This window comes from Dermochelys coriacea, chromosome 1, assembly GCF_009764565.3.
Source record: "Dermochelys coriacea isolate rDerCor1 chromosome 1, rDerCor1.pri.v4, whole genome shotgun sequence".
NCBI lineage: Eukaryota > Metazoa > Chordata > Testudines > Dermochelyidae > Dermochelys > Dermochelys coriacea.
In genome coordinates, this window is record NC_050068.2 from 250,315,768 (window position 1) to 250,332,904 (window position 17,137).

At 42.4% G+C, this 17,137-nt stretch overlaps 1 protein-coding gene across 4 annotated transcripts in view; it reads right to left on the reverse strand.

The window, feature by feature from the left end:
* ATP6V0A4 (ATPase H+ transporting V0 subunit a4) overlaps positions 1-16,848 on the reverse strand; it is a 53,853-nt gene extending 37,005 nt beyond the window's left edge. Inside the window, exons 1-9 of one of the 4 annotated variants that reach the window (XM_043518933.1) lie at positions 16,679-16,848; positions 14,171-14,298; positions 13,010-13,142; positions 10,244-10,322; positions 6,749-6,843; positions 6,059-6,184; positions 5,563-5,657; positions 2,197-2,323; positions 1,382-1,464 (exon numbers count right to left, since the gene is read on the reverse strand). In XM_043518933.1, the coding sequence (XP_043374868.1) occupies positions 1,382-1,464; positions 2,197-2,323; positions 5,563-5,657; positions 6,059-6,184; positions 6,749-6,843; positions 10,244-10,322; positions 13,010-13,126 (722 nt within the window). In that variant the 5' untranslated portion in view covers positions 13,127-13,142; positions 14,171-14,298; positions 16,679-16,848. Of the gene's footprint in view, positions 1-1,381; positions 1,465-2,196; positions 2,324-5,562; positions 5,658-6,058; positions 6,185-6,748; positions 6,844-10,243; positions 10,323-13,009; positions 13,205-14,170; positions 14,299-16,678 lie in introns of all 4 variants that reach the window. The other 3 variants (XM_043518930.1, XM_043518937.1, XM_038382077.2) reach the window with 3 other exon arrangements.
* Positions 16,849-17,137: the final 289 nt, after the last annotated feature.

Below are 17,137 nucleotides of genomic sequence, written 5' to 3' on the forward strand. Positions count from 1 at the left end.
TAATTTAGGCTTGAATAAAGACTGGGAGTGGATGGGTCATTACACAAAGTAAAACTATTTCCCCATGTTTATTCCCCCCTCCCCTCCCCGCCCTTCCTCAAACGTTCTTGTCAACTCCTGGAAATGGCCCACCTTGATTATCACTACAAAAGGTTTTTCTCCCCCGCTCTCCTGCTGGTAATAGCTCACCTTAAGTGATAACTCTCATTACAGTATGTATGGTAACACTCATTGTTTCATGTTCTCTGTGTATATAAATCTCCCCACTGTATTTTCCACTGAATGCATCTGATGAAGTGAGCTGTAGCTCACGAAAGCTTATGCTCAAATACATTTGTTAGTCTCTAAGGTGCCACAAGTCCTCCTTTTCTTTTTGCGAATACAGACCAACACAGCTGCTACTCTGAAACCTGTAATTATGCAGGAGCAGATCTTAAAGGTCAGATTGTCAAGTTGGAGCTCCACAGTCAAAGATCTTTGCTAGGAAAATTCCCCTTCCTGATCCAGTCCTGACTGAGCCAAGGGACCAAGGAAAAGACCCACCCACCAGATGGCTGTGTCGGGTATGGTCAGTTCTGGTTCTCACATAGGGTTCTTTCTTGGAGTCATCATTGCAAAAATCTGCCGGCCTTAAGACTTTGGCTAACCACGCCAAAGAGGAGGGGGTTATGTCTGACAGTGACAGTTAATCAAATCTGACTTGCACAGTACAAAGCCCATCAGTACTGAGTGCTATAAAACAGTAATGCCGTATTCAGACCTGATTCGTTTTTTTAAAGTTTGCTTCGTAGGGTTGGAATGAGACGGAATGTTTAAGATTTTTATTTTAATTTTTATTCTTTGCTTTTTCATTTTTTCATTTCAGTTAAAGAGACTAGCACAGAGGTCAGCAGTTAATTCAATATAGAAAGGTTTATTTAAAATATAGTACCAGATCCTCTAAACAGAAGCTTAATAAAATTTGTCCTAAATTTTCAAACATGACTAGAGATTTTAGGGATCCCCAGTTTTGGACTGCCCATCTTCTGACACCCTAATACGGGCCTGATTTTCATAGAGTGGGTGCTGAAACCTTCTGACCTTCAATCTCTCTGGTCATTCGATTACAGGCCCATTAAGGTATCAGCGCAGAAATCTAGAAATCGAGGCTCCTGAAACCTCTAGTCACTTTGGAAAACTGAGGACCTTAATTTTAAAATGCCAAAGTGATATATATTTTTATTATTAGACACAGCAGAATTGAAAAGCAGGATAAAGCAAATTGGTAGAACTGATAGCAGAGTGCTGAGAAATAATCTCTACTCCCAGGCTCCTTTTGTCAATCCTGCCAAGTAAACACCCCCGAAGGAGTCATTGCTACTTTCTCAACAGCCTGCCTTACCCATCACAAATCTTCTTGATTTTTTGGTTGAGCTGCTCTCCTTGATAGAAGATAATGAACACATTCTTTTTCATCTGTTCCTTCTGAAAAGCAATGCAGGCAGATTTTAAAATGCTCATAACAAAGTACGGCAGAGTACTGAAAAGGGAAAAATTTTAGTCACCCTTTTTCAATAGCATTTTTTAAAATAGTTTTCTAGGAACAATAATTAAAACACAAAATGCTGTTCAGAGGGGTTCCCCTGGTTGCAGACACAAGGGCTAGAATATCTGTGACCGGCCACGTATACTGGAGACAGAAGGCCAGCAGGAGTCATAAGTGTGACCCTCAGAGGAAGCAAAGGGCAGGGCTTCTTGGGCACAGAGCTTGCTGGAGGGACAGACTTGGAAATTTCTGAGAGAGAAAACTGTTGTTTGTTTCTACTGTGTTCAGGGACACAGAACTTTGTGTACACTTTCGTAAATAAACAAGAATACACCAAGAATGTACCTGACAATGAGTCCTCATCCTATTGAAAACAGCCATACAAGGCCCTGATTATTGGCAAGCTGCTCAGGCCAAATGGGCAACAGTGATCATAACAAATGAAAATGGGGAAAACAAAGCTCTGTTGTGTTTTAAAGAGGGCCTCCCAGCCTCATATTTGTCCCGCCTCTCTTACTATATGGATTAGCCTCTTTGAACCCCAGTTTTAACTTAGGTGGCAGGTACAGTAGAGTGGCAGAGGGTTATCATGGCAGGAGTTTGGGTTTCTCTAAAGGTGCGTGTGTGTGTGCACATAAAATGGGAAGGAGGTAAAGCAGGAGTATACCTACCGTAATAGGGTCCTCCAGGGAAGTGTCCATTTCAGTGTACTTCAAATAGATGTTTCCCCTGCAGGCTCTCCACAGTAAACGCTCAAAAGGCACCATCCTTTCCCTTTTTATCACCCCTGCTGTGAATCTAGGCAGTGTTAACAAGACCGATAAATGGCAGGCATACTTTAAATATTTTTGAACATGTACCACACTGGGTTTTATAATCATTAAGGTGCCGTAGTCTATGATAGACTGTATTTACATTCAAATCCAACCTGGGACCCTGGCCATAGGTGTGGCTGTAGTTAGGTGAGGCCTCTTTATTAAGAGAAGTTCAAGCATGGATCTTACTTCTTAATCTATTCACTTTTCTCTATCTTTTTAGGGAGCCATAAGCCCATCTCTCTGTTTCACGATTAGGGGAGGGAGGGAGAGGAACAGGGAGAGAATTATTCATTCTCTTCTTAAATATGTGAAGCGGATATAGTGATGATGAAAGGCACCTGGATGACAGTACTGGAAACTGAAATACTCTCCATACACACAGCCGGTGCAGCACAGGCAGGGCATGTGAGTTTCACCATATTGACCGAACAATGTACCTCGGCCTCAACCTGATGAGGTCAAAGGTTTAGAACAGAGTTCAGTTTCCTGGCTTTCTCTCCCTCTTTCTCTAGTGCAAGGCTGGAGTAACTAAGCCCTGACCCAAGGCAATCTTGCCATCATGAAGGCCACTGAAGAATTGCCTACTTTACAAAACACCACTGTATGGAGATTTAGCCACGACTAGCTAACACAGTGCTGAACGTGACTTGTCTTGGCCAACATTGCTGCAAAGTCACAGTCAGCATCATGCCATCTGACTCGACTGCATTCAAACTCACTGCAGCTTTCTGCTGTAGACAAGCCCTGAGTGTAAACTGCAACGGTGGTTTCTGTGATGTGCACATCTGTCATAAGAACATAATGGCCATACTGGGACAGAACAATGGTCCATCTAGTGCAGTATCCTAAATTCTAACAGTGGCTGGTATCAGACACTTTGGAAGGAATGAACAGAACAGAGCAATTTATTGTAGATCCATCCCCTGTCATCTAGTCTCAGCTTTTGACAGTTGGAGGCTTTGGGACACAGAGTATGGGGTTACATCCCTGACCATTTTGACTAATAGCCATTGATGGATCTATCCTCCATGAACTTATCTAATTCTTTTTGGAACCCAATTATACTTTTGGTCTTCACAACATCCCCTGGCAATGAGTTCCAAAGGTTGAGTGTGCATTGTGTGAAGAAATACTTCCTTTTGTTTGTTTTAAACCTGCTGGCTATTATTTCACTGGGAGTGCCGTGATACTTGTGTTATATGAAAGGGTAAATAACACTTCCTTATTTACTTTCTCCAAACCAGTCATGTTTTTAACTAGACTTCTATCATATCCCCCCTTAGTTGTCACTTTTCTAAGATGAGCAGTCCTACTCTTATTAATCTCTTCTCAGACGGAAGCTGTTCCATACCCTTAATCATTTTTATTGCCCTACTCTGTACCTTTTCCAATTCTAATATATCTTTTTTGAGATGGGGCAACCAGAACTGCAGTCATTATTCAAAGTGTGGGCGTAGCATGGATTTATAGAGTGGCATTATGGTATTTTCTGTCTTATTTATCCCTTTCTTAATGGTTCCTAACATTCTATTTGTTTTTTTGAATACCGCTGCATATTGAGCAGCTATTTTCAGAGAACTATCCAAAATGACTCCAAGATCTCTTTCTTGAGTGATAAGAGCTAATGTAGACCCCATCATTATATCCGTATAGTTGGATTATGTGTGCATTGTCAGTGTGCATTACTTTGCATTATTAACATTGAATTTCATATGCCATTTTGTAGCCCAGTCGCCCAGTTTTGTGAGATCCCTTTGTAACTCTTTGCAGTCTGTTTTTGACTTAACTATCTTGAATACTTTTGTATCGTCTGAAACTTTGCCACTTCACTGTTTACCCCTTTTTCCAGAACTTTATGAATATGTTGAATAGCACTGGCCCCAGTACAGCTCCTTGAAGGCCCCCACTATCTACCTTTTTCCTCTGTGAAAACTGACCATATATTCCTACTCTTTGTTTCCTATCTTTTAACCAGTTACTGATCCATGAGAAGACCTTCCCTCTTATCTCATGACTACTTAGTTTCCTTAAGAGCCTTTGGTAAGGGACCTTGTCAAAAGTTTTCTCAAAGTCCAAGTATGCTATATCCACCGAATCAGCCTTGTCCACATGCTTGTTGACCCCCTCAAAAAATTCTAATAGATTGGTGAGGCATGATTTCCCTTTACAAAAGCCGTGTTGGACTCTTCCCTAATATATCATGTTCATCTATGTGTCTGATAATTCTGTTCTTTATTATAGTTTCAATCTACCTGGTATTGGAGTTAGATTTACTGGCCTGTAATTACCGGGATCACCTCTGAAGCCTTTTAAAAAAATCGGTGTTACATTAGCTATCCTTCAGCCATCAGGTACAGAAGCTGATTTAAATGATAGGCTACATACCACAGTTAGCAGGTCTGCAATTTCATATTTAGTTTCTTCAGAACTCTTGGGTGAATACCATCTGGTCTTGGTGACTTACTACTGTTTAATTTATCAATTTGTTCCAAAAGCTCCTCTAAGGACACCTTAATCTGAGACAGTTCCTCAGATTTGTCTCACAAAGAGAGTGGCTCAGGTGCAGGAATCTCCCTCACATCCCCCAGAGTGAAGACTGATGCGAAGAATTCATTTAGCTTCTCCGCAACAGCCTTGACTTTCTTGAGTGCTCTTTTAGCACCTTGATCATCCTGTGGCCCTACTGATTGTTTTGCGGGCTACCTGCTTCTAATGTACTTAAAATTAATTTTGCTATTACTTTTTGTATCTTTTGATAGTAGCTTTTCAAATTCTTTATTTGGCCTGCCTAATTGCACTTTAACACTTGACTTATCAGAATATATGCTCCTTTCCATTTTCCTCACTAAGTTCCCCAGAGGCCACTCAACAGCTGTCAGATGGCAGTGATTTTCAGTCACTAGGCACATTTGAACCAGTGACCTGGAGCTGAAAGGCTGTCGATCCCATTTAGCAATAGTCTGAGCCATAAAGATCAGTTTTTAATCATCTATTGTCTCCTTCAAAACACTAATATTGCTTTCATTTTAATCAATGAGTTACAATTAAGAGACTGAAAAGCAGTCTGTACTAAGCTATCTGAAGATAGGAACTGAATTCAGCAAACCTCTAAGACTGGGTCATGGTGCTGAAACCAGCTTATTAATGCTGGTGGAAGTAAAAGGGAAGGGTATATTTGCATTGGCCTTATTAAAGCTATAAGCCTATAATCACACTGACCCCAGCTTTGCAGCCGCTGCAGTAGGAGTACTTCTTAATTCCAACAGACCAGAAGTGTCTTCGTTGAAGAAATCATCTGGCAGATTGGTTTCTGTCTGAAAGCAGAAATCATCATTTTCTTTTGAAATTATTTTAAAAAAACTAACATGTTCCAATGGATTTAAACGTTGTCACATCTTTACTGTTGCTATTGTTTGTCTGAAGACGGTTTTTTACAGAGAGCTAGACCAAGTGTCTAGACCAAATTTTCAAGTGTCTAAGTGACTTAGGAGCCCATGAGATTTAGGCACTGAGAAGCCTGAGACCCAACGAGACTTAGGCTTACCAAGGCATTTTGGAAAATTTGACCTCGAATCTGCAGTAAAGGAAATCTGGAGTCTTTTTAGCCCCCCTCAAAAATAAAGTCAAAGCATAAACAACTAAAATTCGTCAACCCCTCTGCGAAAAGAAAGAAGGACAAAGCGGACAGATAGTAACACATCTGAAGAACTCTCACCTCAAAGAAGTCCTGAGTTTTCTTCAGGAGATGTTTTAGTTCGGTCAGTTCTAGAAAGTTCTGTTTCAGGGTTTGCTGATTCTGATTGGCTTCCTGCAGCTCACTCTCCAGTTTCTCCAGAACCGTCTGTTTACAACCAAAACAAAACAGGAAAGATGCAAGACAGGCCCAGTTATCCTTTTACAGGCTGCCACATCCCTGTCAAAAGGATTGTAAAATAATATGGGCAGACATGTATGATTGTGCAATGAACATTTTAAAATATGCATTGGCTGTTTAGGAATATGCACACAGCTATCAAACCTCTGACCTTCCCCCTGCCACCTTCTCTGTTACATGCAGTGACTCAAAGTTATATTTAGGCATTAAATTAGGCAAGCCAGCAGACCATCATTCTACGTGAAGAGAGATCATGGTCTCTTCCCAGACAAACAATGACAGTCAATCTTGATTAAAACCAATCAGCGATTTATAAATGCAGTATTATTAATCTAGTACACAGGGTTGTGCCACAACTACAGAATAACATGGCTAACCCATGAGAATCTGTCACTGGTGAGTCACTTTCCTCCACTTCTGGGACCCACATGGTTTTCCTGAGATGTTAAATATGTGGGTATATATGTAATTTCACTCCTCCCCTGCCCAATCTTGCTCCATATGCCCCCGAGGCAGGGCAGAATTCTGTACCTCCAGATCAATCATTTCTCGAGGCAGGGGGGTCTCAGGATACTTTTCAGGTTTGAAGATCACAATCTCATTTTCCATTTCATTTTCCAGAAAGCCTGAAAGGAAACCACACAAAAGGCACTGTTCGGCTTTCCCTGGGGTCTGACATGGCCTGCGGTGGTGACCCGCATGTGACATCATGACACATGATCACAGTATTCAAATGTCATTCGACACTTATTCTAGGAGATTCACCAAATATTTGTGGAACTCTTCGACACCCAAGAATCTGGCTCCCTCGAGCCTCCCTCAGCAATAAGGAAGCTGCTCCTTCTCTAGAGGAGATAATTGTATACACTGGGAATCATGACTTTAGTACAAAGCTAACCTAATCATAGACACGGCAGTGGAAAATGATCATCAGTTCATTGTGCCTGCTCTCCAGCCTGCTGTTCCTTACAATACAGCATACAGTGGTTTCTCCAGAACAGTTTCAAATCCTCAAAGGATGTGGCTACTCCAACCTCCCTTAGTACTCCTGGTGGAATTCTGTACCAAAAAATTAAAAATTCTGCGCACAATATTTTAAAATTCTACAAAATTCTGCATATTTTATTGGTCAAAATAACACAATATAATCACATCAGTTTCAATTATTTTGGGTCATTTATTTCAAAATGCCTGTCAGCAAGTATGTCTGTAACAATACAGATAACAAAAAGATTAAGGAAATGTTTTTTGACAAATAGATTCCTTATTAAGCATATTAATACAGAACTCTGAGTAAAAATTCATTTTAACTACAGTACAGAACCATATTTCCCAACCCTCAGAAGCAAAGTGCAAAGGTTTGGGGGAGTCAGAGCTAACAGAGGCGCTGAGGGAGAGGGAAGTACATTGCTGGGAAGGAGCCTGGGTGTGAACTTAGAGGGTTGTTGTGTATGGGTGGAAAAAGTATGCAACAGGGGAGCGGAGGGATTGTTAGGGAGCTTTCCCCATGCAGACCCTGGTTGACCCCTAGCCTTTCTCATTCCGTCAGACACATCTGCCCGTCCCCATGTGTCTTTGTGCTCTCACCCAACCACCCTCTGTCCCTGTACCCCCTCCCCATGTGTCTCTGTGCCTGCACTGAGCCACTCCCTTTCCCTATGTACTCTGCACCCCCCATCAGCATGTGTCTCTGTGCCTCCACCCAGCCACTCCATTGTCCCTGTCTCCCTGCACCCCCTCCTCCTGTCCCCATGTGTTTCTGTTCCCCCACCCAGCCACTCCTCTGCCCCTATGTAGCTCTGCACCCCTCCCCCTATCCCCATGTGGCCCTGCACTTCAACTCCCATTCAGTCCCTGCCCCAGTCTGTCCTCCCCCACTAGCTGTTATGAACCCGTCTGACCCCGCAGCATCCCACGTTGTCTGTCTCCCCATAGCCCTGTCTCCTGACCTGGCCTGCTGCGAAGAAGGCAGCTTTCTCCCTCCCTCGCTGGAGGAGAGCTACAGCTTTGCTCTATTGCCACAGCACCCTCTGGTGCGCAAAAGGTGGAACTGCAGCAACATTTTGGTAGAAGCTTTTTTCTGCACAAAAAATTAGAAATCTGCAGGGCTCATTAATTATGCGCATGTGCAGTAGTGCAGAATTCCCCCAAGAGTACCTCAGGAGAATACACCACAATAGAATAGATCCCACTGGTAGCAAAGGTTCCCTGCTATCCAGCCTACATTTTTCCTGTGTTTCATTTCATACAAGAGATTTATTTAGACACTTTGAACATTGCACCTCTTCGCTTTGATATCACAAAGTCTGGGTTTGGTGCCCAGGCTCCTGGACAATGAATGAGACAGGCACCTGAGAATGGGATTCACAAAAGATGGCATGCTAGGCAGCTCCTCACCTGAGCTAGCTAATGGGAGATGCCAAAGCAAGGGGTGAGTCCTTGCCCCACCCCCTCAGGGAGTTCGCCGCCTAAATCCAAGCTGGAGAGAGGTGCCACCCTCTCTTGGGATTCTCTCTTGGTGCTAGGGGCCAAGTGGAACAGCTTCAACAGGAGAAACGGCGGAAACCCCATATCAGACTATCCCATAGACCAGCGGTTAGGGCACTCACCCGAGAAATGGAAGATCCCTGTTCAAATCCCATCTCCTCCCAGCTGGAGCGAGACTTGAACCAGGGGTCTCATGCATTCCAGGTGACCAACCTAGCCACTGGGCTAAAAGTTATGAGGGAGCTCCTCCTCCCCGCCCCCTCTTCCCCTCTAGTTGCTTTGTGTGAGTTCACCTGCAGGGGCCCAATATGGTAGGCGAGTTCTGGGCCTGCTTAACAGATTGGGCCCCACAGGTGAGTTGGGCAGAGGAAGGCTGATCCTCCAGCAGTTCACGCAGCACACTGGGGCTTGGGCATCTGGATGTCTAGAGTGAGGCAGCAGTGCACGTGCTCGGAGAAAGAAAGACGGGGCAGAGGGAACTTCTAATGCAAAAATGTAGCTGCTAAATGAGTTTCATTGCCTACAGCATTCAGTGGCAGCTGACTGTGGGTTTGTGAATCCCAGTGGGGCCTGATTCTGGGATTTAGGTGCCTAAAATAGCAGTTAGGGTACCTATGTCTTTTTGTGAATCTAGCCCTATATCTTTGGCCACTGACTTTCGTTTGCACCCCTTCAAAATCCAGACCCTGCAACACCAACTGAAAAACTGTCCCCAGGCAACAACAGCTTTCACCCTCCTCTCCCCAACAAGCAGCACTTGTCTTAAGTATCCAGGGCCCTCTTCCAAAAGGGATAGGGCTGAAGGCTGGAAGGTAGGAGATCTATGGTCTATCTCCAGCTGTGCCATTGACCCACTGTGAGACACTGGACACAAAACTTAACCTCTCTGGCCCTCAATATAGCCACCTGTAAAATGCAGAGAATAGTGCTTACCCACCTTTGCAAGGTACGTGAGGATCAATGGGTGATTATCACTATAAATGCTAAGTGAGTGTAATTATTTCCCCCTCACACAGTAGAAAAGCAGACATTTTAAGGATCCTATGGACACTTCACTCAGTACCATTTCCTAGCAAGCCCCACAAAAATAATGACTTTAAGAAAAAACAGCTTAAAAAACCCCCCATTTTTATTGCCTGCCGGCTTTTTAAAGAAATCTCTCCTGGGACAGTGTGCTTTGCTGCAGGAAGTTTGTTCTAATGGTTAGAATACAGGGACTAGGAGTCAGGACCCCGGGTTCCGTTTCCAGCCCAGTTGCTGGAAATGTGATTTTAGGCAGGACACTTAACCTCTCTTCTGACTTTACCCATATGCAAAATAGGTGTGATACGTGCACTCCCCCACCCCAGCCCCAGTAGTATAGTGGCACTTAATTGGTGCATGCAACCACTTCAAAGCCTTCAGATGAAAAGTACAAAGACTTTCTAATGAAAGCTTTGCCATCTTTAGAACAAATTCCATTCAATTTTGCTAGTTTGCTTTTTGAAATAGTAGATTACCACTTCTGGAGCCAGTAGCATTGTACAACTGTCTACTTACGGAGGATCCTCTCCAAGGATTCACATCTTCTGACTTCATTCACAAACTTTCTCTGGAAACTGTTCACATTCACATTCAACTAGAAATTAAAAAACAAAACAAAAATCCAAACAAACCCAGGGCTGAATGTACATTGCCAATTGGGAGACTTTTCGTTTAACTGTATATTAGCGTGGGTGAAATATGCTGCCTTTGCCTATGACTGAAACTTGTAGCCTCCTAGCCACACAACGGGCACCACACAAACAATGGGAATACAAAACTTCTTCAGACAATCACTGTGTCTCAACCTTGACTGGTATCCTTGGCCCATTCAGTCATGGCTTCTCTGGCTGCCAGAGGTCTGAGCTGGGGTAGAAAAGGCTTCTTGGATTTTATAGATTTTAAGGCCAGAAGGAACCATTGGGACCATCTGGTCTGACCTCCTGCATAACAGGGACCACAGAATGCAGCCAGTGATTCACTCAAGACAGCCTGCTCATTATCCTGACAAAGGAGAGTTCTTCCCCACTTGCCACCGAGGAACTGAACCAAGATCCCTGAACTCGTGTCACCAGCGCCACTGAACAGGCATCAGACAATTATTCTCCGCCACTGCTGACCTCACTTGGATATGAACTGGGGTCCTAGCAATGGGAGACTTGATATTCTCCTGAACAAGACTCTGAATCCTCTTTCCTCTCATTTCTTTAAATAACCAAACCTCTGTTTGGGGATGTACATGCCAATGTCACAAGTGTAACTATTTGGGGTGTAATTTTGTGAGGCACATTCCATACACCTTGTTTACACTAAGCAAATTAGTAAACATTTATCTGTACTGATGCAGCTCCACCGGTGGAAGACACTAACCATTGCCTCCTGTCTGCAGTACAGCTTCCACCATGGCTACCAACAGCACCACGGCAGAAAAAATACTCATGAATTTTCCATGTCCCATAGCAGAGTCTTTTGGTCTGCTAATTCACCAAGGATATTTCAGTCGCTGTGCCATTCACTACTGGCAGTTACCAATAAATCTCAGTTTCAAGCCATGTATAAATACTTTATACTCCCTTCTTTGTAGAGATAAATCTCATGCTGCAGTTTTTGCTCTCCAAAAACAATGTTCTTGTAGATACCCACTTTGGAAAACCACCAAAGGTAACCAGGTGATTTAGGGGGGTGATGGGGATTGACTTAAGGATATGCAAATGATGCCTAATTGGCATGCAAAGAAATGGTTCATATTTTCTTAGCTGAATCTAACTTCTGGCATCAGGCTCAGATTTAGCTGATGAACTGGAGGAGCAGCATCTTCCTTGATGGGCTTAGATTTTTGCAGAAGCACCACACTGTGCATATACTTCAATCATGCATAATTGGCATCCCATGGAGACATTGCATCCTTGCTCATCTTTACTATAGAGACTACAATACCTAGCAAGCAATGCTCTATCTGGAGCCAAGATGTCTCTGCTCTGATTATAATGGAGCTCTGTGGATGTAATTTCTGTGGATCGTATATCCATATTAAATTATGGGTGAGGGTGGCCACAGACTGCATTGTAGGGTAGTAGAAACCCTTGGACTCCAGCAATTCCTAATACTCCCCTTACAACTTATTATAATTCTCACAGAAGAAACCCCCTTTACTGTAGACAATTCAGACTGTGGCTCTGTTTACCATATGGTATCTGGCCTTAAACAGACATATAAATAAACCTTTGCTTTCAATTTTCAGACAGGGACACTGTTCAGGTAATCCGATCAAACTGTAAAGTCATGATAGGAAGAGTATTATGTGTAACAGTAAACTCAAAAAGAAAAGGAGTACTTGTGGCACCTTAGAGACTAACAAATTTATTAGAGCATAAGCTTTCGTGAGCTACAGTTACAGTAGAACCTCAGAATTATGAACACCAGAGTTATGAACTAACCAGTCAACCACACACCTCATTTGGAACTGGAGTATGCAATCAGGCAGCAGCAGAGACCAAAAAAAAAGGGGGGGGGCAAATATAGTACAGTACTGTGTTAAATGTAAACTACTAAAAAAAAAAAAAGGAAAAGCAGCATTTTTCTTTTGCACAGAAAAGTTTCAAAGCTGCATTAAGTCAATGTTTAGTTGTAAACTTTTGAAAGAACCACCACAATGTTTTGTTCAGAGTTATGAACAACTTCCATTCCCGAGGTGTTCGTAACTCTGAGTTCTACTGTATTAGTATTTGAGTAGCGCCTAGAGGCCCAAGTGAGAGCAGAGTCCCAATGTGCTCTGTATATACACAGACTGTCTCTGCCTCCACAAGTTGACAATCTAAGTAGACAAGACAGATAAATGGAAATGTTTTTATCCCCATTTTACAAATGGGGAACCAAGGGGCAGTGAAAATAAGCGACTGGACCGAAGTAACGCAGGCAGTCTGTGTCAGAGCTGGGAATTGAATCTGGATCTCCCAGTCTACTGCCTGAAGCCCACAGCCTCCTTCCTTTCCAGAGCAAGGCAGGTATTTACAGTCTTTATGCCAAGCCCTTCCAGCATAGGTGCTGGAACTAGAGATGCAGGGAGTCTGCCACACCCCCTGGCTCGAAGTGGTTTCCATTATGGTCAGGGATTACAGTTTGGTTCAAGGGTTCTCAGCATCCCCACTATAAAAACTTTTGTAGCATCCCTGCCTTCCAGATTAATCTACTGTCCCAGCATCTTTTGGGACCAACCACATTTACAGTGGCCCTTTAATAGCTGATCCCAACATTCCCACCCGAGAACCTCTCATAACTACTTACATCTCTGAACTGGACCAGACCCAACTCGCCAAGCTCTGCAATGCAGCAATAGGCAGCCTCCACCTGGAGAAACAGCTGCGTCAGACACATCTCCTCACTCCGGAACACCGACGCCATCTCGCTCACTCTTGTTCTGCACCAGTGTTGATGGGAGAACTAAGGTGGTGACGCTGCCTTGTTTGCCTTGTGACAAATCTTAAAATGTAAAGAACAGTATAAATGCTGGCTTATTAAGCCAATACAATGAAAGCTAAATGCTGGGCATCCAGAAAATCTGCACTTTTGGTAAAAATTAGGGAATATCAAACGATTATAAAAAATTAATCGTGATTAATGGCAAGAAACCGCGATTAATTATGATTCATTTTTTTAATCGAGTTAATCTGTTTGGAGTTAATCACTTGAGTTAACTGTGATTAATTGACAGTCCCAGTAAAAGTGTGACAGGTACAGAGCACAGTGGTGTTTTGATATGATCTGGCTAACGACAATGATAGAACTGGGTTTAGCTGTGAGGGGTTACAAAGCCTGTCAGCCACAGCCCAGCTGCAGAGGGCACTGACCGAATCCCAGCCAGATCTCCAAAGGGCTGCTCTAACTTTACAGTTGCTTTCCACCGCTACCTCCAGGTCATTCCGGAGCCAGAACAAAGAGCCATCCAGCCATGCACCCTCCTGCCCACCCAGACACAGCTTGGGGGAAAGGGGTGTATGGCTGTTATGACAGCAGGAGGACTCCCCTTATGACAGCAGTAGGGGGATTCCTGGCACGTGAGGATCCAGCTGCTTCCCCCATCACTTTCATGGCCCTCCTGTGGCATAAAAGGGGGCAGAATGCAGCCAAAGGGCAGTACCCCTGTATACAACAATATATGCTCTTTGTTCAAGATACTAACGCATTAGGGAGACTGGATGAATTTTAGGCATCTAGTTTGCTTCTCCCTATTTATACCTCACAACTCTCCAAACAGAAAATCAGGGTGTGAGAGAGAGAGAGAATCCAGAAAGGGTGCCCTGTCCACCTCTCCCACCTTTAAGGTGACCAGATGTCCCTATTTTATAGGGACAGTCCCGATTTGGGGGTCTTTTGCTTATATAGGCTCCTATTACCCCCCACCCCTGTCCCGATTTTTCACGCTTGCTGTCTGGTCACCCTTTCCACCTTTAATCCTCTGTCTACTCACAGTCCCTCCACTTCTCCTCCTCCTGGTAGCTGCAGTGAGGAAGAGAGGAAGGAGCAGGCCTGGAGAGAGGAGAGCAGCAGGGAGATGGCTCTCTACACAGCACAACCTTCAGGGGAGGAAGAAGTGCTGTAGCACAACAAACACAACAGTGTTTCTTACTCTGGTGAGGGCAGTAGTCATGTTGCCCACAGAGTCATCATCATGGCAAGGTAGGGTGACCAGATGTCCCGATTTTATAGGGACAGTCCTGATATTCGGGGCTTTGTCTTATATAGGTGCCTATTACCTCCCACCCTGTCCCAATTTTTCACACTTGCTATCTGGTCACCCTATGGCAGGATGGAAAGTTAGCGATGGGGTTGGGAGACGTGCATGCTTGTCATGGGAGGTGAGTCTCGTAGGTCTTCTACATTAAACAGGTGAGTGAATCCTGCCCTCTCCTCTTCTCCCTGTGCCCAGCGTAGGATCTGGGCACTTCAGACCACCCAAATGTGGGTGATTAACATGTTTGGATACTGAAACTGAAATTCCCAGTACTGTCTACAAAAGTGATGAGCCAAGAGGCCTAACATCTTGTTCTATTAAACTCATCTTGAATATAGATAGGTAGGGGAGACTGATCTGTTTCGTGTCAGTTTCACTCCTAACACAATGTGGTGTCTGGGTTGCAAACACAGCAAGGGACAGTTTACATCATAAAAGGGAAATCTATTTTCATTTAAATTTAAATCAACATTTCTTTCTTTCTTTCTTTCTTTCTTTCTTTCTTTCACAAAGGGCCTATTTTCAAAATAAGGCACATGTGATGATGCAAAATGCACATGCAATTTTTCATTTGTTTTGTGCATGCTATTATCACTATTTACATTAGGTAACTGCACATGCAAACTGCAGATAATCATGTCACTGATCATTCATGCATGTAATCAGCTAATTTCAATGCACAAACATAGCAATCACTTGGCCAGAAGAAATATGCAATTGAACACATTATTTCCATGCATTTAAAAATAAAAATCAGACCCAAACCTACATTTTTATACTTCGACTACTAACTGCATCCCTTTATGAATTTCTTCCACCTAATAACAAAGGTGGGAAGGGAACTGTCCCTAACCTGCTCTCTTTTTCAACCCAATCTTGCAATGCTTATTCCTATTAGGTCTGCATGTGTTCAAATCACCTCTTATTTAAAGCATCAAGGACATTAAAAAAACACCCTAAAAATAATAGATGAGTTTTACAAAATGTGTTAAATGGCCTGATTTATGGAGATTCAATTAAGTCAATTATTTGTATATAGATTCAATGCATATCCCTTTTCCTTTGTTTCAGAGTAGCAGCCGTGTTAGTCTGTATTCGCAAAAAGAAAAGGAGTACTTGTGGCACCTTAGAGACTAACAAATTTATTAGAGCATAAGCTTTCGTGAGCTACAGCTCACTTCATCGGATGAAGTGAGCTGTAGCTCACGAAAGCTTATGCTCTAATAAATTTGTTAGGCTCTAAGGTGCCACAAGTACTCCTTTTCCTTTTCCTTTGAGCTTTCATTGCATCACTCACTGTACCAGTTCACTAAGTAGTTTAAGGTATAGAAAAACAGAAAATTTGATAACTAATAACTTGCTAAATAAAATATATCATCTGTCAGTTTCACATGGCTGAGGTAGGATGTGAGCAATACAGCTGGTTGGGAATTTCACAATAAAACATTTTTTCCATCAGAAAACACAGTTCATCAAAATCTAAATTATTCAGTTTCAACAAATCTCTCCATTTGAAAAGATTTGAAAAGAAAAATTTAAAATTTGTTGAAATAGCCCATTTCAACATTTATGAAACAAAATCTTCATCTTTCATTTTGAAATTGTAGGTAATTTATATACTTTAAAGGTAAAAAAAAAATAATCAAGATTGAAATCAGTTCTCAAATTAACATTTTTTTAAAAAATGAAACATTTTGATTGACCCAATCCAAAGTGAGGGTTTTTTTAAAAAAAAAAAATCAGATTTTTGATTTGTGACAATTTTCAAGATTTCAGACTGGAAAATTATTTCCTGTCCAGCTCTAATGAGCATAGTAGAAGTTTCTCATTTACTTTAGCCACTATTAATTTAATATGGAATATAATCCCAATCTGAGTTGCTGTCAGTTTTCTTTTCCTCAAAATTCTTCAGTTTGACAAAGGGATAGCTAAACAATCATCCACAGTTACTCCGTTTGTGATCTCCTAAGTTATAGTTAGAATGTACACACATTTAGATATAGCTGTAAGAGTTAGTTGTTGATTTAAAAAGAATATTATTATGTGTCATCAGGTCAATGACCAAAAAACTTTATGTAGACTGCTTCCTTAGCAGGGGTAAGAGGAGAACCACCCATCAAGTCTTAACAATTCTAAAAGTAGTTCTACAACAATGAAAATGTTGCATTTTGGCTTAGCTAGCTAGAATTCTTGTGTTAGGTAATATGAATGCCTGTTCTTACCTTGATCACCTGCTCTTTATGGAGCCTGAAGAATTCTGGAACTACTTCCAATTCTACTGAGCAGCAAATGAAGGACTGAAGTAAACTTTTCTTTCTTTAACATATCTATAGAAACTAGTTCTTTTAAGGGCTGAACTGGTCTAGACCAGGGAAGAGAGATCCTTTTTGTCCTAAAACAAGCACTGAGTGAAATGGATCAGGAGCTGTCTGGCTCATTCTGAATTTTTCATGTCAGATCTGTGACAAGAGTTGGCTGTTTTGTCAGCATGCAAAGTGTTGTGATTAATAACAAATCGGACATGCCTCCTTGCACAGCCAAGGTGCTCTCAAACGAAAATGAACTTTTGTAAAGTGCTGTACTCTGAGAAGTATAAACCAATGAAAGCTCATTCAAATATTGGTAATAGAAATAGCAATCCCCAGGAAACAGAGAAAACCTTCAAGCTGTTTCTCACACAT